Genomic DNA, 25849 nt, shown 5'->3' on the forward strand with positions numbered 1-25849 from the left:
AGGTTATTGATCATGTGGGTACCATTTCCAGGGGAATGGCAGCATTATGCAAGTTTGGTGAAAAATCGAAGAGCTGTTAATCACTGTGTTTGCTGACTTAGAAGATACCTCCCTCCTAACATAGTGCACCTATTTAGAGAAGTAAAATCACTCCAGTTATTTCATGTATATTATTCACCACAACACAAACTTTAATATATTTTAAGGTCAAATCTGGGCTTTATTTGAACTTTAAATCTGCTCTTGCCTTTCTTGAAGCACTGTTTTATTTGTATATTCGCCCTCAAATAGAGCATTGGGACCTAAATGGACTAAGCTGCTCAGTAACAGCTAAACTAGAATTGACTCCAGACAGACTAGCAGTAGTTATGGCAGAAACCACTGCCTAGTACAGGGTCTGCAGTTCTCTTCACCACAGTTGTGCATTAAAAAAATTGCCTCCCCCACGATGATAGCTACCTCAAATTCCTTAGTTCTGTTTAGCTTCCAAAACATTGTATGAATAATTGCATTATATAAGGATAGACTAATACCCTAAAGAACAAATTGTAAATGTTAAGTGGCCATCTGATGTTTTTGTATTATCATCATTGGTTGAGTAATATGCAGTTTTCTTCACAAATGAGGCTCTTTTGTTTCAGGTTACATGGGTGATTGCAGATGTAGCTGCTGTTGAAAAGTCACTGTGGGAGTCTGGTATCTATACACACAGCGATTTGACAACAGGAATTGTAGTGTCGGCCCAAAATGACCACCGATTCCAGTCCCCATTAATTTGAATTTTTCAAATATTCATTGGTCTGACCAAGCTAATAGTGCCATATTGGATTGATCACAAGCACAGAGCAGCAGGAATTTTTAGAATTTGGCGCATGTGCATACATGTGTATGGCCAAACCCAACAGTTCCGTCCACATGTATGTATAGCTTTACACACAGTCTGTGATCCTGTGTTAATATAATAGAGAGAGAAAAATAAATAAATTTCTTTCACTACCGATTTACATGTGTCAAAAAATACCTCAATACATTTATTCAACATATTTCCAGTGCTGCTACTTCTCGAAATGCAACTTTATGGAGATCTCCTGACCTCCCCTCTGTTTTTGCATTGATAAACAAAATTTGGTATGTCCATTGAACATGAAGAATTCTGATAAATCATTTGATAACATTTGTCTCACCTGGTAAAATAACCTTAACATTGACAATCATTTTTTAAATGCACTCTAGGGGCATATTCAATTGTTGGCGGTTTCCGCCGCGGAAAAAGTATTACCGTTATTACGGTAATACTAAGCCGGATTTCAGCTCGCAGCTCCCTGAGCCGCGAGCTGAAATCCATTGAGAAAAGTACCGTAATAACAGTATGTATGCGCACTATTACCGTAATGACGGGGTAATAGTGTGCGCGCCGCGTTACTTTAGGCAGTAACGCCAACAATTGAATATGCCCCTTAATGTTCTTTTATTTTTAATGATTCGCTATAGTTATCTCATTTTTAGTAATTCTCTTAGTTCTATTCGCTGAATAAGACATGCTGTTGCTGCTTTACAGTCTCTACAACTTGTTATAAATAACGACAGTCCACTATTCTATAGTCTATCTTATAATAACCTTGTGTGTTATTTATTTGTCTTACAAACTGATTTGACGTTCACATATAACGTTTAACCTGTATTGTCACTCAATAAAAATGTATATTTTTTAAAAGAATATATACTTCTTTATTATTGTAACATTGATAGCATAGGGTGTACTATATTTAAAAGTATGACATTTTTTTTTAAAAAAGTCCTTATGATAGTCTCTAACTACAAGAGCATACAGTGTAAGAGACATGGTACTTCAAATTACATCTCGCATATAGCTGAAGAGCTGTGGTATTTGTGCGTTAGGTCAGTAGGTGTCAATTAGTAGCATACCTTTTATTTACTTACCATATTTCCCCATGTATAAGACGCACCTTTTTCCCCAAAATTTTGGGTCTAAAAACTGGCTGCGTCTTATACAGGGGTAGTAGCACTTACCCTGTTAGATGATTCCTCTGTCCGGTAAAGTCTTCTTTCTTCTGTCCGTCTGATCCTGATGCTGGAAAGTCGCTTAAGGTCCTCTTCGCGATGACCGGATGTGGTGCGTGAACCGCAATTGGAACACACACTTCCGGTTTCCACATTTGGTGTTTTTCCAATCAGGACCTTGTCAAGGTCCTGAAAGCACATCCGGTCATTGTGAAGAGGACGTTCATAAAGCATCTGACAGGGTAAGGCAGAACTGACTATAGTGTTGTCTCTCCTCTGTATATGCTGCACAAATACTCTGTGAAAAAATTGAGGATAATGTTTATCCTCAATTTTTTCACATGATTTATAAAGGTGCGTCTTATACAGTGGAGCGTCATATACATGGGGAAATACGGTACATTCATTTTTTTATTACCTATATTTTCATTCCTTTCTTTGGACAGGATAAACATATGTAGTAGCTCTAATGGACAGTAAAATGCATTGTTGTTGGTAATACAGCAATATTTATTCTGATGTTCTATAATATTTAAAAAATGTAAAAAGGCATGAAGCATTTATTTGGCAGAATGGGGTTCCAGGGCGCAGTGTTTTGGGAGGTGAAGATATGTAATTGCAAATCAAATAAATAAAATCAGATATTTATTCACAAACAAAAATGAAAGAATGTGTATTGAACACTGGTTATGCATCTACAAGTATTGGTAACAAAATTCTGGCTAAAATGACTAACCTGTATGAACAAATGTAAATCAGGTCAGAGTTGTGCAGAGACAACCCCCATAAATGCGATTTTCAAATGTAGATGGTATGCAATGAGTCCATCAGACGACAAAGAACAATAAGTGGGCAGCACAGTGGCCTAGTGGTTAGCACTTATGCCTCACAGCACTGGGGTCATGAGTTCAATTCCCGACCATGGCCTTATCTGTTTGCAGTTTGTATGTTCTCCCTGTGTTTGCGTGGGGTTGCTCCGGTTTCCTCCCACACTCCAAAAACATACTGGTAGGTTAATTGGCTGCTATTAAATTGACCCTAGTCTCTCTCTGTCTGTGTCTGTGTGTGTTAGGGAATTTAGACTGTAAGCTCCAATGGGGCAGGGACTGATGTGAGTGAGTTCTCTGTACAGCGCTGCGGAATCAGTGGCGCTATATAAATAAATGGTGATGATGATGAGTAAGTCCAAGTAGGATTAAGCGGTAGAAGTTAGACAGGGTCTAACCTTGTCTTCATAAATTTTTCTTGAAAAAATAGATTTTATTTGATTTGCAATTACATATCTTCACCTCCCAAACCACTGCGCCCTGCCATTCTGCCATTTTCTTCTCAGGGGGTGGGGACTTCTTCCTGTTCCATCAGATTCCATATAGTGGCTGCATAGACACTTTTCAGGAAGCGCTGTGTTTCCACCATTTGTCCCATGTTGCATTTACTTATTCATTTGTTTTTTTACAGTGAACTTTAATAATTTGTTATCTCAATGCTTTCATCTAATGTATGAAATGTGTGTGTTTTACTTTCTACATTTCTTGAAATTGCAGGAAATACACCTATACACGTTATACCCATCTGATTTGCCTTTTCAGAATAACATAGTGAATACTAATTTGGAAATGATTTATATCAGTAGTTATTCTCTCTTTTCATTAGACATTTAAGGTGCACTAGTCACTGCCATATTTTTAAGTTAGGTAACCTGGTAAAAGTTATTTTTGTCTCACAGAGAGTAAATAATTATATTTTTATCTGAGATCTAGACTATACTGATTTTAGGATTCTTTTCCCTATGCTTTGCCACTAAATTCTGCACACTGTATAATGAGCCAAGCAAATGAACAGATGGCACAATAAAATATTTATGATTCTATGATTTATACTTTGCAGAATGTACAATGCAATTTTGTGGGAATGTAATGTTACACTTGTGTTTCAGATGCAAGTCAATGCTACATTTAGTGCCTTTAATTAGACTCATTTATCAAAGTGGTATACTTTTATTGCAAATTAACTTTATATAACAACTATAATCTCAAAGTTTGCAAGACCATTAGGGCTATCTGAAAGGTTAGACATTAGTAATTTTCTTACTGATTGTGTAATATATATATATATATATATATATATATATATATATATATATATATATATATATATATGGATCAGCCACCTTAAAACCATCTGCTTAATATCGTGTAGGTTCCCCCTTATGCCATCAAAACGGCTCTGACCCGTTTAGGCATAGACTCCACAAGACCTCTGAAGGTGTCCTGTGGTATCTGTCACCAAGACTTTAGCAGCAGATCCTTTAAGTCCTGTAAGTTGTGAGGTGAAACCTCCATGGCTCGGACTTGTTTTTTCCAGCACATCCCACAGATGCCCGAAAGAATTGAGATCTTTGGAATTTGGAGGCCAAATCTGCCGGCTTTCCTTCCTTCCATAGTGTATCCTGGTGACATCACTTCCCCAAGTAAATGACGCACACGCACCCAGCCAACCACATGATGTAAAAGAAAATGTTATGCATCATACTAGGCCACCATCTTCCATTGCTCCAGGGCCAGCTCTGGCACTCACATACCCATTGTTGGCGCTTTAGGCGATGGACAGGGGCCAGGATGGGCACTCTGACCAGTCTGCAGCTACTCCACCCCATAAGCATGCACTGTGTGTGCTGATACCTTTATATCGTAGCCAGCATTAACGTTTCCAGAAATTTGTGCTACAGTAGCTCTTCTGTGGGATTGTACCAGATGGCGTAGCCTTCGCTTCTCACATGCATCAATGAGCCTTGGGTGCCCATGAACTGGTTGTCCTTTCTTGGACAACTTTTGATAGGCAATAACCACTGCATACCACAAACGCCCCACAAGACCTGCCGTTTTGGAGATGCTATGACCCAGTTGTCTAACCATCACATTTTTGGCCCTTGTCAGATTCGCTCAGTTCCTTATCCTTGGCCATTTTACCTACTTTCAACACATCAGCTTCGAGAACTGACTGTTCTCTTGCTGCCTAATATATCTCGCCCATTTACAGGTGCCATTGTAATGAGATAATGTTATTCACTTGTCAAGTGATTTTAATGTGGCCAATCAGTATATATGTGCGTCTGTGTGCGTGTATATATATATATATATTTATATATATATATATATATATATATATATATATATATATATATATATATATATATATATATATATATATATATAGTGACAGAAGCGCTGTTGGTATTGGAAAAATAGCTTTCCAAGAGGTTTGAGCTCAAGTGAGAGCCCTATCAAGGGTTTGCCTCCATTCATTAAGCCTATTTGTGTTTCTTCTGACCTGCCAGTCAGACAGCAGGCTAATTAATAGTTGCACCTGCAAGGGGTGGATTAAAAAGGTGTCAGTTTGCTCAGTTACACGCTTACATTACCTTGGAAAGAGGCTGGAACCCTCCATAGAGAGAGAAAACTGCCATTTGTTTGTAAGAGAACTTGTAACTGCTCTTTATTTGTGAGCTGGAAGTTAGGTCCTTTCACATTTAGTGAGGGATTGTCAACTGTATTAGTTATAACCAGACAAACCAGGATTTTGCTAGTTTTTCCTCTTTAATAAAACTAGCTTAACTAATTATAAAGTAACATTGGACTACTGTGACTTTTTATGGCTGTTGTGTTTAAAAGTGCCTCGTTTACCACCGGAGATGGTGTCTGTACTCTAATCTTGTGGCCCTCCTGTACAACAAATAACCTACCTACATTATTTAACCCACCATAAACATTGTGCATTTGTCATTCACAATGCTATATATATTATTTCAGATTATCGGTGGTAATAGCAGTAATAAGAGCAATACTTTATTCTGAAGCTGCTTTTGTGTGGTTATTATTAGTAGTAGTCTGTGATGACCTTTTCAGCACTCTGATTGTGAACAAATGACCCTTTTTTTTGGTCAATTAATCAATATTATACATAATTCTAGTCACATTTATGTGACTGAAACAACATCATTCTGCAAGGTGAACGTTTGGATTAAGATATTTTGTATTAAATTGCACAATATTATTGACTTAAGTTTTACATGTCTACAATTGATGAAAAAACACAATTAAATAAAACAAATAGTACATACCACTACATAAACAGCAATTCAGGAGGTGTGCAAGCAATAACTCTTGGGAAAGATGTTTTTATGTTGCCCCAAGCTTCCCAATACGCCTAGGGCCAGCTTCAACTCTTATGGCATATAGCATCTGCTAACATACAAGCTAACCTGCACTTCCAAAATCTCTTCAGTTTTTATTTGTTTTACTTTGTCATTTTTTCCACAAATGAACTCCCTTTTTAACGAACATATGCAACTCACCCCAATCTGTTCTTCAGATTTGTAAATTACATTGCAGTTCAGTTAAACACAGATTATATTTCTCAAAACATGTACTTAGCCTTACAAGAGAGTATAATACATCAATATGTTGTAATAATAAATTAAACCTATTATCAAATGCAGTGTTGCAAAATAATAAGTACAGTGTTTTTATACTAAGTAAAGCGATATCATTGGTTATATACAAACAGAAGGTATGTCTGAGTTCTCAAATAACCAAATCCTGTAGAACCTTTTCACTGGATCCTTCAGAAGACCATCAGTTTGTCAGTCAAAACCTGTAATATGAAAGTCATAATTTAGAGGTGATTTCCATCCTAATAGATGTATATTTATTAGGTATATATTTATTGCTCATGTCGTATATCTGAGTGGGCAGTGATTTGTCTCTCTACCTTATCACTCAAAGCACAATCACTGGTCTGAACCACTGTTGTAGAGGAAGGGAGCTTGTAGTGAAGTGCTATCAAGCTGAACTATTTAGAATACTGGGCCCTTTACAATACTGATCCATTCAAGTGTGACTGGTGGATGTTTGAGGGGCTTTTGGAGTCCACACCTTGCAACTCTGGCCAGTGTGATAGGCCAGGGGGAACCATCCACATCCACCCTGATCTAAAGGAAGAGGTCAGGGGTAACTGCCCAGACGCCCAGCGAGGGGCTACACCAGCAGTGAAAATTACCCAGAAGAAACCGGTTCTAAGCACCGGTGTAGGAGCCTAGTGGTGGCAACAGAGAGGCACAATTTGGGTTAGAGGAAGGATACGGTAGCAAAGCAAGCCCAGCCGGTCCCCAACACAACAGACAGGGTGGCATAGGAGGTCCATCCTGTCACAATTAGTAAATGCATAAGACAAGTGAAAGTGAAGACCCACATAACTCAGTACATTTTGGGCCTTTATACAGATAATATATTCTATTGAATACATTATATATTTATGCCTTAGAACATAAATTGCACTGTTACCCTATATGAAGTCTACAAAGAGGAAATGGTCACCCAAATTTGTAATTGTTATTGATACTTATAGAAAGACAAGCTGTAAATTTACTAACATTGTTTTTGTAACTTGCATGTACCCTGCTTTTCTGGTGTGCCATCCATTCTGTACTCTGAGACAGATTGAAATGGCAGGAGGACAATTCCAAATGGAAATTACTTAATTCCTTTAGTTTTGTATTGGTTGTGACTGAATTGTCAGTCATAAACATAACCCGTGAATTAGTGCCAAAAATAGTCCACCAATTTACAAAGTGCATACAGTAGAAGCATTTACATGGTCTAAGTCAGGCCTGTCCAACCTGCGGCCCTCCAGGTGTTGTGAAACTTCAAGCCCCAGCAAGCTTTGCTAGTAGACAACCTGTTGATAGCTGGAAGGGCATGCTGGGACTTGTAGTATCACAACATTTGGAGGGCCACAGGTTGGACAGGCCTGGTCTAAGTGATTTCTTGAAATAGTAAAGTTAACAGATATACACTACTCTCTCCTCACAACTCTCTGCCATTTACTAGAGGCAGTAAATGCAAGAAGAGGGATAGACCTTTACTTCTCTAACCCTGACAACACTGCAATGGCTGCTGAAGTTCTTACGCATTCCTAATTTTGTATGTTCATAAGTACCACATACTCACCATTACTTTGCATATGGCAGTTTTCCAGATGTTCCATTGTCTCTTTTTATTGGATATTGAGTAGAAGAATGCTAAAATAACAAAGCAATTAAAAAAAAAAAAAATCAATCATTTTACACACTGTCAACATTGTCATTTTTAGTGTTATCCATTCTGTATGTTTAATCAAAACCAAAGTCAATCATTTCTAATATTTTCTAAAGAAAAAAGTTGTTTCAAAGGATGTCATATTTCAAAATGATCTTATACCTATAAAAGCTGCCTGAGAAATCTGTGTTTTTATTTTATCATTGTGACCCAAGAAATTTGTTTTGTAAGACCGTTTTCCAGCTGTGCGACTTTTTAAAATGCAGTTCTTTCTGGGAAAGGGCAAGTTACAGTGATATCATAATATCATGTGCAGTGATTGTAAATTACAACTCACAAAAAAATCTTTGCAAACATGTATCCAGTAGCAGCGGTAAACACTGTTTCTCCTCTGTGAAATCACTATAAAGCTGTCAGCAGCAAGGCTGCATCAGTTAGTGATGGAAGTGTTTGAGTACTAACACCTGCAGAGAAAGTAACTGGATGTCCTGAACCAATCACTGTAAAAAAACACACACACACACACACACACACACACACACACACACACAATCACTGTAAAAACACACACACACACATTTTAATTATTCAAAAAAATGTATCAAAAGGCTTCCTACAAACCAACTCATGGTTCACAATATAATTATTCTTCATTAAGTATACATTTGTATTCCTCTCCTTGGGCTCCAATCTGCAATTATGTTATGATTTATTTTCCTGTAAAAAGTGTTTTAAAAACATTGCACTAAAACACAAGAAGCGTTTTAAGATACTAAAAATATGTAGATGTATTGAGGATTGGGATGTTACACGACTTCTGCTGCAATACCACATTTGTTAGTTGATAAACATTGTAAATAGCATTTACCAACATGCTTTTATTTTCAGTTATATATGTTATACTATGTAAGGGGTTTGTGTATTTTTAGAATTTGTTTTGCAGAAGTTTTTTGGGGGGGACTAGGGTGTGTGATAAAGATTAGGTTAGGGGTACGGACCAAATGGTTTCAGGTATAAGTTAGATAAGACCAAAAAAAAGAGCTGATTGGTTGCTATGAGTGACAGCACATTTTTCTTACTTTCACAAGAAGTATTGCCTTGCCAGAAACAGGAGTTCAGGCCTTAACAATCCATCATAGTTTGCCACTTGATTTGATAAAATGTTGGATGATATGAACAGTAGCAAAGTTACACCGAACACAAAATCCCTATTAGTGTTCCACATAACTTTAAACTATGTGCATACCAAAATGGGGTGAGCTTGATAGTAACTAGCAGCACTTCACCATATTGGTTTTTGTATTCTTAAATAAAAGTGATCCATTTACAATCAGTTTTGACATGTGGCAGTTAAACTATAAACAACTTTTTTTATTTCTTAGTGTATCCATTAAGTTTTGCATTGTGTTTTTGGGATATATAGAGCTTGCAAGCCTTGGAGACAGAAGAGGACTACCTCTTTGATCTAGATGAGATCTAAAGGGGTCAATGGGTATGTCTTGCAAAGTCTTTATTTAACTAAGGTTATCTTTCACGGTGTTGGTGTCTTATTTTTTTTATTACATATGAACTGGATGTCAGGGCAGGCTGGCAATTGTAGTTCTACAATTAACAGTATGCAGTGGCATCTACCGCTTTAGGCTGACAGGGCTGTTTTGTATAGTTATCCAGCAAAAAAAACAAACTTTGATCTATTTTTTAGCTATGACATCAGCCCCATTCTTACCAAGGATGTGGGAAGAGCCCTATTGCTTTCAACACATGGCTGGTTTTTCCTAGAGTGGTGAACCACCAAAATATTTGTCTGCCCCTATTTTCCTAGGGAATTTAGCACCATGCTGGTTGACATAATGGCAGGGAGACCCCCCCCCCCCCTCTGCAGGTTTTCCTTCTATAGATTCACAAGCCCAGTGTTGGTAGTGACTTTTTTTTTCAGAGGACCCCCCCCCACCCCTGGGTTTTGCAGCTACCAGCCTAGGCTAGGGGAGAAATAGAGTTTGTTTATTTTAAATTATATAATTCTTAGGTGGAGGGTTGTGTGTGTGTGTGGGGGGGGGGGGGTATTCCATTTTTTCTTTAATACATATAATTGGTGATGACTGGAGTCTCCACTGCATAAGGAGGCGCATAAATCATATGTTTTCTTTTGCATTTAACATAGTAGGCAAAGCTGCAGAAGTTAATGTGTCTTTTTGGACGCAATTTCTGTCTGTATTTTTTACGTAAATTGCATCCAAGTCCACATCAGGCTTTTAATAGCCCAATGTCTCACCAATAGGTATTTACTAAATCTGTCCAGCACACTTGCCAATATAATTTTTAGGGAAAACAGTCATTGCTTATGAGTATCGTGTTTTTTAGTCTTGTGGCAGTGTAACCTCAGAGATTGGGCAAATGGATAGAAGTCTCTGCGGTAACATAATTGCTTTAGTGTGTAGATTTTATACAGCTGGACAGAGTCATTGATTATTCACATACTCTGCTATGCAATATAATTGTTATATATTTTGTCATCTCAGTGCCCCCAAGATGTGATACGGCTTCAGCTGTCTGCAATGGAGAGGAGTGAATTGTTCTATAACAATTACTTTTTAACAGCTCTGCAGTGGAATGTACAGCCAGTGATATCATATCGTGGTTAAATAACTTACTGCTGGGTTATATGGCTTTTGGTAGATGCTGCTATCAAACATCCCAGTGCCTCTGTGTTTTGCAGGAAATGCTGTAAAGTGAAAACATAAGTTGAGTGTTAAGGAAAAAATATTAACCAGAAATATTTACTAAATAGTTTTTTGAATATGATTCTTTCAAAGCTTAAGTATTCATAAACATTTTGCCATCTTTTCACTAATAAATCATTTTACAACATAACCATCTTTTCTTTCAACTTGCTGCACATAATGTAAGGCGTTGTTCCTCCATCAGCCCCCCATTTGGACCTATTTCATCATTGCACTGAAAGTGCTTTCCCAAATATCTAGATCTAAACACTAAGTCAGTGGATCCCAAACTTTTTAAGTTCTATGCACCCTTAGGGTCTCCATAATTTTTTTAAGGCACCCCTAAGCCAAAATTATTAACAAGTAGTCCACTGCCTTGCTTACCATTGGTCCTGGCTGAGGCACCCCTGTGAGATCGCCGAGGCACCCCAGGGAGCCTAGGCGCACAGTTTGGGGACCACTGCACTAAGCAATTGGTCTGCTGTACAAAAAGGGCTCGCTTACCTTCCGTTGCATCGTATGCTACTCATGTTTGTATTATTCATAGATTTTTCTTTGTCTTTATTTTTTTATACCCACATAAGTGGCATATTTTAACCACTTTTATAAATCACACTAAATTATTTCTAAGCAAATCTTATAGAGTAGACTATATTTTTTATTAATAATAAGAGTTTATGAGTAAAACGGATAGTCATGGCATATGAACAGTCACTTCTGTTATTACACATTATATTATGTTGCCAACTCAAAGTAAAACCACCTGGAACACTGCCTCTTTGTGACCACATTATCATGCAGTAAAATATATGTTTGGCTTTACCAAGTAATATCATTTGAAGTTAACATCGATATGGTATAAACATGTTTTGGTAAACCCTTCCAAAAAACTGATGGTTTTTAAATGAAGCAATGTTTCTACTTGCAGTGAAGGATTTCTTTCGAAAGTCAACTTAAAGGAACTGTAGACTGAAATGTGTTTTTATTAAGTACATAGTATTAAATTCTTTGTTGCACCATAGGATTATTGTTTTACAAAAATCGACAACATTATTGCATCAAAGAAAAAGGAGACTTAACAGTAATTTTGTTTGCTGCCAAATTCTGTTACAGTGAATAAGATAAGGAGGAGAATGTAAAACCGCAGACTAATTATTTTCAAACAATTTATACGCTACATGAATGAACTTTAATATATGCTTATTTTTTCCACCTGGCAACAGAAAGTGTTAATGACAATAAATTACAAAAACTCTTTTTATCATTTGGGGATATAAATTAGTAAATGTGTGGGCTTAACCTGTAAAGTGCATGCAATTCGCAGTTATTTTTATGTGACATATAGTAAGTGTTGCAAAACATTTTACAGACAGTCACTTTTAAAATGAAAAGAAAAATGTTACACTGCACTTGCATTATAATTGTATGTATACATATGGTATTTTGAATATAATTCTTACATCTAACATGCACTAGTAAACTTTTATACGTAACCCCTCAGATCTATTGAATGAACATTGCGCAACATTTTACAAGTAATCATGTAAATGTTTGTTTTAGAACATTATTATTATCCTTTATTATTATCATTTATTTGTTAGGCGCCACAAGAGTTCCGCAGCGCCATACACAGCACAAACAGTAGACTAAACAAGGTGAAACATCACACACAGTAAACAAAAAATATTAAAACTTCAGAGACTCCAGGCAGGCTAATGCAGTAAAGACGGAGCAGAAGAACAGGTATGGAGAACAAAGGGAAGAGCTTACATCCTAAGGGAGGGTAGACAGAACACAGGCACACAGGGAGCAAGTTGAAGAAGTGGGGAGAGAACAGGGGGGCTGGGAGGAGAGAGGGGGAGAGCAGGCAGAGGAGATGAGATGAGGGGTGTAAGGTTGGTAGGCTTTTAGGAACAGGTAAGTTTTGAGTGCCTTCTTGAAGGAGTACAAATTGGGAGAAAGACAGATGGAGCGAGGGAGGCCGTTCCAGTGAAGGGGGGCAGCACGGGAGAAGTCTTGGATTCTGGAGTGGGAAGAGGTGATCAGAGTGGAGGAGAGGGGACGGTCATTGGCCAAGCGCAGGGGGCGGGCAGGGGTGTGAATGGAGAGGAGGTTAGAGATATAAGGGGCGGTAGACTGGGAGAGAGCCTTGAAAGTGACGGTCAGGAGTTTGAAAAGGATTCTGTAAGGAATGGGGAGCCAGTGTAGGGCAAGGCAGAGAGGGGAGGCGGATGAGGAGCGGCGAGAAAGGAAGATGAGCCTTGCAGCCGCATTGAGTATAGAGCGGAGGGGGCGAGATGGGAATGGGGAAGGCCGGTAAGAAGGAGGTTGCAATAATCAAGGCGGGAGATGATGAGTGCGTGGATGATAGTTTTGGTGGCATCTTGGGAGAGGAAGGGCCGGATGCGGGCAATGTTGCATAGCTGGTAGCGGCAGGCTTGGGCAAGGGATTGGATGTGGGGGGCGAAGGAGAGAGAGGAGTCGAGAGTGACGCCCAGGCAGCGGAGTTGGGTGACAGAGGAGATGGTGGTATTGTTAACAGTGATAGAGAGGATGTGGTGGGAGGGGAGTCTAGGGGGAGGAAAGACAATGAGTTCAGTTTTGGAGATGTTAATTTTGAGAAAGCGCGAGGACATCCAGGAGGAAATGGCAGAGAGGCAGTCAGATACACGAGAGAGGAGGGTGGAGGAGAGATCGGGCGAGGAGATGTAGAGTTGGATGTCGTCAGCGTAAAGGTGATACTGAAGACCGAAGGAGGAGATGAGAGCCCCCAGGGAGGAGGTGTAGAGCGAAAAGAGTAGAGGGCCAAGAACAGAACTCTGAGGGACACCAACAGGGAGAGGGAAGGGGGTGGAGGAGGAGCCAGACGTGGATACAGAGAAGGAGCGGTTAGCGAGGTATGAGGTGAACCAGGCGAGGACAGATCCAGAGAGGCCAAGAGAGAGAAGTGTTTGAAGCAGGAGGGGGTGGTCCACGGTGTCGAAGAGGTCAAGGAGGATGAGCAGGGAGAAGTGACCCTTGGATTTGGCTAAAAGTAGATCATTAGAACATGTGAGAAAGTACTTGCTAACCCTCACTTCTTACATAGTTTTTAAGTATGATCTGTATAACTCAATACAGACTTTGTACTGGCTTGTTTAGTTTTCTTAATCACAACATAGAATTTGACGGCAGAGTAGAACCACTTTGTCCATTTTTTAGCCAATGGTAACCTCAAGTCCTATTTGATTCTTAGTTCTTTGTAAGGATTTCCTTATCTCTATCCCAAACATGTTTAAATTGCTCTAATGTGTTAGCCTCTACCGCCTCTAATAGGAGGCTTTTCCACTTATCCACTACCCTTTCTGTGAAGTAGTGTTTCCTCAGATTTTCTCTGAACCTACTTCCCTCCAGTTTCAGTGCATGTCCTCGTGTTCTAGTACTTCTCTACATGTTTTCCTTCTGTACCTTTATAAAACTCTTGATATATTTCCCTTCTTTGCTCCAAACTATACATATTATGGTCTTTTAGTCTTTCCGGGATAGTTTTGTGCTATAGGTGTGCATCATATATATGTTACTACTTGTGGAGCAAAGCAATGGCACTTGCCACAAAATATAAAAGCACAAATATGAAACTGTAGTTAAACTGATCTCATGTTATATGTATTTAAATTACTTTTTATAGACTGCATCAACCAAGTTCTTTAAAAATTCAGTAACTATTATCGATACTTCATGCACGGCAGGGTATAAGTGACCTATCTGATCTACTTAAAGGCCTTTGTGTCTCCCCTGAGATTCAAAGTCCATTTCTGTACAACCTGACAGATATGCGAGAACCAATATATTAATGTATTTTATAAATCACCCCTGATAATGTAATAACGTTTATGGTATCTGCAAATGTTTTTCCCAAAAAATCAATAATACGATATTTTCAAATATAAATTGAGACATGTCATAATAGAAATGAGTACATTTATCATCAGTGCACATTAGTAAGCATCTTCCATGGTTATTGAACTACAACTCCCAGAATGCCAACTGGGACAGGAGACAGGCAGGGCATATACAGTAGCAGTGGTAGATGAATAACAACAAGATTAATACTAGTGTACAAAATTTCAAATTTGGCCAAAAGAGCATTGGTCCCTAAGATTAGATGAAAACCAAGGTGCTTAAATATTATTACTTGCATTCCTACAAAGCTAATCTAGAATCTCATTCTACTGATGAATGCTATTTTAAATTCTCTCAAAATGTGTACATTACCAAGGTAACTAGCATATCTGAAATAAATAAAATGTGTATGCTGTATAGATAAATAAGCTGAGAGGGACAGTATTTGGAAGCTTTTAAGCTTTATATATCAAAAATAATGGTTTGAAGCCTCTTAAGTAACTTCACCACTACATTATTAAATAAATGAATTACTACATTACTAAATGCACCTAGATGTCCTAGGCGGCTCATAGAATTATGCAACAAGATGACAGGGTTTGCGTAGTAGTGGGGAAGAAAAATTGCCACATGTCATAAGACACACCTGATGTTCCCAACAATACCCTCAGACTCATGGTTAATTTTAAGCAATAAGCAGTTATTTAAGTAAAAACTTTTGCACAGTGCACCATCTCTCTGTCCACTCTAGTTTGCATTTCATGACAGTGGAGAGAAAGCATGCACATTGACGCACACCAGGGGTCATCTAACAGAAAGCATTGTGTATATGTTATGCATCCTAATTATGGCCCACTATATACAGTTTTCCTAACCAACCACAATCGTGATAAGAGATTTTAATACTCTCGAGGACATTGTGTGATTCTTGCTAGTGAAATAAATTGGTTTATCATTCTATAATAATTTGAGAAGCCTCATTTCATCATTTATTGTCAGTATAGAGCCCCTATCTCAATATATATATATGATATATATTGTTGCAAGGTCAGGTTAAGGGTGCAGTTTCCTGGTGTAAACAGCTGTACTTCCTATGCATCAGCCAAACAGTATCACACCAGTCCAGTGCCTTGGTTCAAGTAGCTGCAGCTAGTTTTATTTAGCATGTCAAAAATAAATAAAACATAAACAAAAGTCCTAGCCTATCCGGCTCTAACTAATACAATACAACAAGGAATTCCCTTTCTACAGTGGATGGACCTAACGTCTCCCACACACACAAAGTAACAGAACTTAAAGGTAACAATTGCAGTGTCTCTCAGCGGGCCTCTGACCTGTTCCCCAGGTAGTGAGAGAGCATTGCCTCACAGCCTTTTACCACCACCACACAGGTGCAACTGCTGATTACTAGCAAAGTGTAGATTGGGAATGGGCCTTATGAATGGGGTCTGCCCTTCTCTCTCCAACCATAACACCAGGGACCCTTACACCGGCTTTTGCTACAGTTGAAAACAATCTGTGGGAAGCTCTTTCCCAAACACAAGCAATCTCCCTGGGCTCATACGACAGAAATCTTGGGCATATGTATCTCCCATTTACCACTTTTCCAGTACTTCTGTCACAATATAAATATATATAGTGACAAAAGGGAGTGGTTTTCCACAAGCCATTATTCAGCTGACAGTCTGCAGGGCAAGGAGGCTGCAGACAGAGTTACATATTTGTAAAGGACACTTGTGTGACAAAATAATAGTATAGAGCAGGGGTAGGCAACCTGCGGCTCTCCAGGTGTTGTGAAACTACAAGTCCCAGCATGCTTTGCCAGTAGGTAATCAGCAGATAGGTGGCAAGGCATGCTGGGATTTGTAGTTTCACAACACCTGGAGAGCCGCAGGTTGCCTACCCCTGGTATAGAGTGTTATAATTAAACTTACATATTTTGAAGTGATTTTGAAGGAATTTCCCTCCTCTCTGGTCAAGCCTTGGCCTGGGCTTCTCCCCTCTGTGAACGGGATGATCCTACGCTCCGAGTTTCTTCTACCTTCATTAAGAATTTTCAGAGGGTCTTTGATGAGCCCGGCCGTGTTTCCTCCGCCGATTCTGGCCCATTAGCTCTTTGTCAAGGTTCACTCACTGCTGGGCAGTATGCCATGCAGTTTCGCACCTTGGCTTCAGAACTCCACTGGAACAACGAGGCCCTGGTAGCCACCTTTTGGCAGGGGTTAAACAACTGCATCAAGGACGATTTGGCCTCCCGTCAGCTCCCGTCTAATCTTGACGACTTGGTCACTCTGTGTGTTAAGGTGGACATCCGCCACAGGCAACTTACTCATGAATGAGAACGGACCCGGCGCTCCTTACCTCGCCTTGCGCCTCAGTTCCAAGCGCCAGCAATTCCTCCGAAAGAACCCATGCAAATTGGGCGCACTTGACCTTTTCCACGAGGAGCGTGGCAGACGCATCAAGAAAAGTCTTTGCCTTTATTGTGGGGACTCGGGTCACCTTCTCTCCTCATGCTCCAAGAGGCCAGGAAACGCCCCATCCTAGGCAATGACAGGGGGTTTGTCCTAAGATCCAAGTCCCTAACTCCCTACTCCTTGAGAGATTCTGAATTTCTGATGCCTATTACGCTATTTTCTCCGGATGGCCCCCAGTAATTGACAGCTTTTGTGGACTCTGCTGGGAACTTCATTTCCGCTGAGTTGGCTTCCGAGCTTCGTCTCTCCATCCTCCATTGCCACAGCCTCTGGCACTGACCGCGATTGATGGTAATTGTATCAGCAACGGTTCCATCGACCGCATTACCAGTCCCTTACGGCTGGTGGTAGGAGCGCTTTATTCTTTGTGGATAAGTTTCCTGATTTTTCCTCAGTCCGTCAATCCTGTTTTTCTGGGCCTTCCCTGGCTTAAAGTTTACAATCCGCAGTTCGATTGGTCTTGTGCTCAAGTAATTTCTTAGAGGTCCACCTGCAAACAACATTGTTTGACTGCTGTACATCCTCTGAAGGATTCGATCTCCTATCTAGCCTCTACTCCGCAGCCTGCTCTTCCTGAGGCCTATGCCGAGTTGTAGATGTATTCAGCAAAGCTGCAACCGAATCCCTGCCTCCTCTTGGGATTGCCCCATTGACCTCGTATTCAACAAGTGCATCCCTAGGGGCAGTGTTGTTCCCCTATCTCTCCCTGAGACGCAAGCCATGTCTGAATAAGTCTCTGAGAATCTTGAACGTGGTTTTATCCGCAAGTCTTTTTCACCGGCAGGTGCAGGGCTCTTTTTTGTCAAAAAGAAAGACGGTACCCTTAGACCCTGTATTGACTACCGGAAGCTGAATGCTATTACAGTGAAAAATTGCTACCCGTTACCCCTCATATCAGAACTCTTTGATCGGATCCGTGGAGCACAGATTTTGACCACACTGGATCTTAGAGGGGCCTATAACCTTATCCGCATTCGCCAAGGTGACGAGTGGAAAACTGCCTTTAATACGAGAGACGGGCACTATGAGTACCTAGTGATGCCCTTTGGGCTTTGTAATGCCCCTGCGTTTTTTCAAGAATTTATCAACAAAATCTTCAGAGATCTGTTGTATCAATCTGTAGTCATATACCTTGATGATATCTTGGTCTTCTCCTGCAACATCACCTCTCATCGAGATCATGAGAAAGAAGTTCTGTCTCGCCTCTGTACCAATCACCTATATTGCAAATTGGAGAAGTGCCTTTTTGATCAACGTCAGGTCTCCTACCTCGGGTATATAATCTCCGGCATGGGTCTTCAAATGGATCCTAAAAAGGTAGAATCTTTCCTTAGTTGGCCTCAATCCTCTGGCCTAAAGGTTACTCAGTGTTTATTGGATTCTGCAACTATTACCGGCAATTCATTAAAAACTTGTCTTCGTTGATCTCGCCCATCACGTCACTTACCCGTAAAGGTGGACTAGCCAAAAACTGTCCTCAGGAGGCAGTTTAGGCCTTCAAAGTTCTTAAGGAAGCTTTCGCCACCGCTCCTGTCTTGAGACAGCCTGACCAACTACAACTGTTCTTTCTAGAGGTTGATTCTTCCTTGGTGGGTGTGGGAGCAGTTCTCTCTCAGAAGAATTCTGTTGGTACCTTCTCTCCATGAGGCTTTCTCTCCAGGAAATTCTTACCCAGTGAGGCCAACTAGAGCATCGGGAACAAGCCATCAAGATAGCCTTAGAAGAATGGCGGTACCTGCTTGAAGACGCTCTTCATCCTATAACGGTATTCATAGATCATAAAAACCTCAGCTATATGGAATCTGCTTAGTGCCTTAACCCTCATCAGGCCCGCTGGTCACTTGTTTTTTTTTTCTAGATTCCAGTTGATCCAGACTTATCGTGCTGGGTCAAAAAAATCCAGGGCCGATGCATTTTTCAGGTCTTTTGATCCTTTGGATTCATGCCAGCCAGACGTTAGACCTATCATCAGTCCTCTAAAGATTCTGGTCTTGACTAAATCCTCAGTTAAGACACCCCTGTTGGACCTTCTTTTGTGGAAACCCATCTTCGTCCCAGACTGCTGGCTTGGGCTCACAATTCCAGATTTGCTGGTCATACTAGGGTTAAGAAGACCATTACTCTTTTGTCCGTCAGCTATTGGTGGCCATCCTTGAGTGCTGACGTTCACAAATATGTAGCAGCTTGCGGAGTATGTGCTCGTCACAAGACACCCAGGCATCCGCCAGCCGGACTTCTTCTTCTGCTCTTGGATCCAGACTCACCTTGGGTAAGCATCAGCATGGATTTTATTACTGACCTCCCCAATAGTCATGGGTGGTGGTTGATTGTTTCTCCAAATGGGCACATTTTGTCTCTCTCAAGAAATTGCCATCTGCTGCTGATCTAGCCACTCTTTTCATTATTTTTCGGATCCACGGTTGCCCCATTGAGATCATCTCCAACAGAGGTGTACAATTCATTTTAAGACTCTGGAGATCCTTTTGCAACAATCTAAGAATTGAACTAAAATTCTTCTCGGGATACCATCCCCAGACCAATGGTCAGACTGAGCGGGTCAACCAGACTTTGGAGACGATCCTCCGTGTTATTTCCCTTGATGAAGACAAAACTGAAGGGAAAATGCCCCAAGAACAAGCAGGAGCTGAAGACATTTGCAGTAGAGGCCTGTCAGAGCATCACCAGGGATGAAACCCAGCGTCTGGTGATGTCTATGCATTCCAGACTTCAGGCTGTAATTGACTGCAAAGGATTTGCAACAAAGTATTAAAAAGTGAAAGTTTGATGTAGGATTGTTTAGTTTGTCCCATTACTTTTGGTCCCTTAAAAAGTGGGAGGCACATATAGAAACCGTTGTAATTCCTACACCGTTCACCTGATTTGAATGTAAATACCCTCAAATTAAAGCTGAAAGTCTGCAGTTAAAGCACATCTTGTATGTTTAATTTCAAAACCATTGTGGTGGTGTATAGAGCCCAGAATATGAGAATTGTGTAGATGTCCCAATATTTATGGACTTGACTGTACAATCTCATCCTACCTTTCTAATTGCTCTTTCAGTGTGAGTTTGTGTATCCACCTCTGCTCCGCTTCCTTTATCAGTTAGAGTACCACAAAGCTCATTCCTAGATCCTCTGCTGTTCTCTATTTATACCTCTTCTCTTGGAAAACGAATAAGCTCCTTTGAATTTCAGTATCGTCTCCATGCGGATAATACCCAAATTTAAATATCCTCCTCTGATCAACTTCGTTCTGCATAAGATCTGCGTCTCTCATCCACTCTTATTATATCCTCCCATTCTCATTTTCAGGACTCTTTTCGAACTGCACCCACTCTATGGAATTCCCTCCCATGCACAATAAGACTTTCCTCTGGTCTACAAACCTTCAAGCGTTCTCTGAAAACCAACCTGTTCAGGCAAGCATATAATAGTCCTCAAACCCCTCTTAACCTCAGTAGGTTACCCTATAACTACCCTTTACAGAATTCACACAAGACAACAACCCTCTGACCCCTTGACCTACATTGCTCTATGACTGGATCATAAAGCATACTAATCACTTTTTACCTTTACAATCTGGCTGGACCAAGTTGCAATATGTAGATTGTAAGCTTGCGAGCAGGGCCTACTCACCTCTTTGTTTTACCCAGTATTGTTTATTACTGTGTTTGTCCCCAATTGTAAAGCGCTACAGAATTTGCTGGCACTATATAAATAAATGATGATGATGATGATCTATTGTGTCCCTGAAAACTCATCTCTTTAAGAAAAGTTATCATACTTCATAGCGTCTCAGTTATTGACTTATCTCTGCATCTCACCACATAATGTCCAAATTAAACTTGATGTACTTTATCCTTTAGTTTAACATTTTTTACTTTGCCCATGCAAAGTGAAATATCTCAGTGTACAGACACATGTCAGCTGTGTGGCCTCCCATTCAGAACTCCTGGGCACTTAACAATTTTACATTCCTATACATTCAGATGTGGCTGGTTTGATCAAAACAATAATTTCTGTATCACTCTTGTTTCCTCTTCAATTGTAAACATTTGCGAACAGTACACTCACTCCATTTTCAAGGTATGTCATTGTGATCTATGTATGTTTGCACTTTATCCATTAGAAAATAATAATAATATACGTACCATTTGGTTGATGAACAATAGTAATTTTATCTGTAAAAAAACAGAAATCAGATCTATTTTTCTTTTTAAGCCAATGCATTACAATTACAAAGGAGACATAGCAAATATCATGAAACTTTAGTGGATACGTCCAGGCAAGGAAGGTGGTCCCTGTTTTCTTGTGTTGCAGGTGATGGCACAATCACCTTCATCCACAAATTGTTTTCTAGCTTCCCTCTGTGCTGTGGCTCCTCTAAATGAGATTATGTTTTTTTTGTCTGCTTAGGATTCTAATTTTGGTTCATTCTTGTCTTAGGACAAATATGAGAAATAGAGATTTACCTAAATATGTGATGTCTGCCAAAGATAGATTCAAGTAAATGTATTCCTCAGGATGTAATAAGTGGCACAATGGCTTCATAAAATGTGCTTTATAATAGAACCATTTATGAAATGCCAAATCTGCAGTTGCACAATGCTCCTTTATGTGCCCAAGAGCAACCACTTTTCTGTGTAGCACATTTTAAAGTTTACGCTTATTTTCTATTAAATCAATCTATGCCTAATTTTATTCACCTTGTTGCTTGGCGAATGCTCCACAAAATGCACTCAATACAGTGCAATGGTCACAACCCCCTTTATTCATTTTAATTTTTTTGTTTTTCTCTTAAAATGCTTCTCAGCCTCATTTATAGCTTCAATTAATCATGAGAGTTAGGTGCTATCAGGGGTGTCTTTATTTCATTACAGACTTTTGTGTGTTTTAAAGCTTTTATTATAGTGGTTGAAGTGCAAAATGTAGAATGTGCAGAATGTACAAAGTGCATCTTATTATAATAAAAAGAGACAAAACCTGTTCTCCGGGACTATACAAGCAGCAGAGAATTGAAGCCCTTTTGCTGTAAGCCCTCATGTAAAAACCCCTTTGTGAACCTCTTTTAATGCTCCCACAACACATTATATCTCATTTAAGTAATGCTGTTCTACAACATAAAATCTTATTTGTCCACTTTAGTGCAAAATTAGGTGTGCTTGTGTACTTTTTTAGCACTATACAAGGAACGCCCAGGACCCACCAAACTCCAGCTAGTGCAAACTTGCAAGCCCCCATTGGTATCTTGTCCTGCAAAACAAAAACCTTTTTGTTTTGTTGTTTTACTCTTCTGTGATTTGTAAATGACCCTCTTTTTGAACCCATCTTTTGGGGTCTCACAACAGTGACAAACTTACACTTAGGTGTTAAGTAAAAAAAAATTTGCACAATTTGCTACTTAAGTTTAGTCTGCTTATGTGATATCAATAAGTGTTACATAATTAGAAATGCCTACGATGCTATTCAAGCCTTACCGTATACTTTATCATCGTCTGGTTTATCTCCAATAATATTGTCACGCAACTGCTGCAGTTTTTTCTAGTAAGAAACAATAAATGATACATAATTACTTTAATACATATTTGTCTCTTTGCAAATAATGATTGTTACATCACATCAAAGTGAAGTTCTTCAGTCATCAGATAATAGTGTTTGTGAAAATTATTTAAATCATCGCAGCGATATGTAATCTGACTCCCATAATCTAAGTGCTATACACTAAACTCTGACTGCATAACATGTTAATATTAAAACATATGAATTTACATGGGGTTGAGGTCAGCACTTTAAGGTAGCAGCTATATCTCAGCAGTGCTCATAACCAATCTAGGTAAAAATCCTGCTATACTGTTTTCTGGAAAACATTTTGTGTCCAGATCTTCAAAATAACTAGGATTAGATCTCCGCTTTTAGTAACCCATCTTGGCCAACATTGAGGATGGTTGCTCATAGCCGAAGCACACATTATGTTGTACTGAGTGGCCTTTTGCTGCTGGGTTTTTCTGGCAACAGACACCATCTTGACAATTCACCTACCATTTTGGTAGTGACTAGGTTGTTTTATTAACATTTACATAGCACTACATATTAAGCAGCACTATTTATTTCTCCCCTGTCTTAAATACCCTCATCTTGCAGAAGGTCCAGTTAATCTTATATATCTGAGATTCATGGCAACACCAACATCTTATCAAAGATGATGAATTGGGTGTTTTCATATTGGATTCAATTAAATTTATCCTTTCTCATAACTGTTTTTATTTTTTGCACGTTTTATCAGATTCAAATTTCAAATTCTTGGGACTGCCATGGAGTTCATGTTTGACCTGAGCTTTTTCAGTTTGTATATGGGCACTTATGAGTCCAGGTTCCAGGTAAATTCAGGGAGAACTTGGTCCTCTATAACAAATACATTGATCATTTATTTTCTATTTATTATGGGAATTCTGATTCCATCACCAATTTTGTAGCAGTACAACAATGAATATAATTTAAAATTCACTAGTACTTTCAACCAAACACACATTCATTTCCTGAACATAGCACTCTTGGTCCATAATAATGAGATTTTTAATGAAACATTTTACAAGAGTTGCCTCTTGTAAAATGACTGCTCAGGTTGTCTAGGACAGTATGAAAAGTAATATTCCAAAAACACAACTCCTATGCATAATAATAAGGAATTGTTCCAAGGATAAATTATATCATAAACAAGCAATACCACTATTGAGATCTTTTGTTGAAAAAGAATACCATCTTTTAAAATCAGCTTTTTAGAAAGTGATCCATATATAGAAAGAGACTTTACTGATTCTAAGAAAGACCTATAAAAGACCAATGGATAGGTCTATGCATTTTGTATCAAAATGTAATTCATGTTCATATCAAATTAGGAATATCATTAAAAATAATTTTGCTTTGTTAAAATTAGACAATATATTGTTACCTCTTTTGCCTGAGAAACCTGGTGATTTTTAGGAAATGAAATAATTTGAGAAACAAATTAGCTCCTAATATTTTTTAGAGATTCCATGTGGTCTAATAAATTGATAGGTTCTTAAAAATATAATAAGACTAGATGTATCATTTGTAATTTTTATTAAAATCAAATGTCAGGAGTTTCAATCAACAGTTACAGAGGAGATTTTCAAGATCGAAATTTCATTAATTGTCAAAATACCTTTATAATTTATCTTCTAAACTGCAAATGTGGTATACAGTATGTAGGCTGTACAACTAGGTCATTGAATATTCGATTTTTAGAATATCTGAGAAATACATTAAAACTAAATGCCAATCATAATGTCCTTAGACAATGGTCCAGCTGTCAAAAAGGAGATATTTCAAATTTAGCTATTAGAGGGATTGAAATTATTGAACCAACACCTAGAGCAGGTGACCGTTACATATTACTTTGTAAAAGGGAAGCGTATTGAATCTTTAGGTTAGGTACTCTCTTTACAACAGGTCTAAATAAAAATATGGAGCAGAAATATCTTTAGAATATTTGGATTTTTTTTGTTTACACTCAAAATAAATTGTGGGATATAGACTGATTGTAAGATGATTTGGACTTTTCATTTAATATTGTATCTAGTACTGTAAAAGGTTATTTTTACATAAAAAGTCATACGTTTAATTTTACATATAAACTTATATTGTTTTAGTGATATCTATATCAGAAATAACATGGGTATATATTAGTGCAATAATGGAATTTGAACTATTGAATACTTTTGTGTTTAAATTGAAAATTAATCATATATTCACCACAAATAGTATTATTATTTAATTATTTATATATTTATTACGGGCTTGCTATTCAAAGTAGTGAATCTATATATTGCTAAGCAGAAATTACTCCATCTGAAATTGGATGGGAGATCTAAATATTCACATATGAATGATCACTTTCAATTTATCTTTTTATTTTATTTTGTTTCAAGCAGTTATTATTTAATTCAATTAAATATATATATATATATATATATATATATATATATATATATATATATTAATGGCTTTATATTATATGTAATAAAATGTAGGATCTAAGGTATTCATATATATTGGAAATTAATAGGTATATGTGCAATATATATATTTTAATATCAGCTGACGACAAATATTTTATTATATTGCAAGCTGCCCCCAGTCATTTTTATTAAGTTTGTAAATACTGTTTATTTGATTGGCATAAATGATTTTGGTTAGTTTATAATCTAAATTAATACACCTAGTTCTAAATGTCCCCAATGAAATGATCTACAGGTGTAAAAAAGAATGAGGGGGGCACAGGGAAGGACAAAATATGAGAATACAACAGGTCATATTATTACATGACTCAGTCAATTGTTGCACCGTATGAATGGATACCAGTTGAATAGATAAATATGTACATCCGTCGGATTCAACCATATACCCTTTGATGGAACTAGTTCTATTGCTAGAAGAAACGCATCAGGAAAAGCTTAGGTGCATAGTTTTACTAAGGAATTTGTCGATATTACCTTGAAGCAGAAAAAGTAATTGGATAACTACAAGTTCAGTGGTGGAGACATCTGGAACAAAGGAGAACTTTATATGTTCTATTCAATCATCTGTTGAATTGGACTGTGGACCTTATCTGCCGCTCTGGTATAAAAGTAATA

General features: G+C 38.4%; 1 protein-coding gene across 5 annotated transcripts in view; it reads right to left on the reverse strand.

The window, feature by feature from the left end:
- Window positions 1–6036: 6036 nt before the first annotated feature.
- Window positions 6037–25849, reverse strand: part of BANK1 (B cell scaffold protein with ankyrin repeats 1) — a 348964-nt gene continuing 329151 nt past the window's right edge. For all 5 annotated transcript variants that reach the window (XM_075201122.1, XM_075201104.1, XM_075201133.1 and 2 more), the window contains 5 exons: window positions 22673–22736; window positions 21347–21376; window positions 10769–10839; window positions 8031–8101; window positions 6037–6675 (listed from right to left, as the gene is read on the reverse strand). In XM_075201122.1, coding sequence (XP_075057223.1) covers window positions 8033–8101; window positions 10769–10839; window positions 21347–21376; window positions 22673–22736 — 234 coding nt within the window. In that variant the 3' untranslated portion in view covers window positions 6037–6675; window positions 8031–8032. The remainder of the gene's footprint in view (window positions 6676–8030; window positions 8102–10768; window positions 10840–21346; window positions 21377–22672; window positions 22737–25849) is intronic.

This window comes from Mixophyes fleayi, chromosome 1 (assembly GCF_038048845.1).
Source record: "Mixophyes fleayi isolate aMixFle1 chromosome 1, aMixFle1.hap1, whole genome shotgun sequence".
Taxonomy (NCBI): domain Eukaryota; kingdom Metazoa; phylum Chordata; class Amphibia; order Anura; family Limnodynastidae; genus Mixophyes; species Mixophyes fleayi.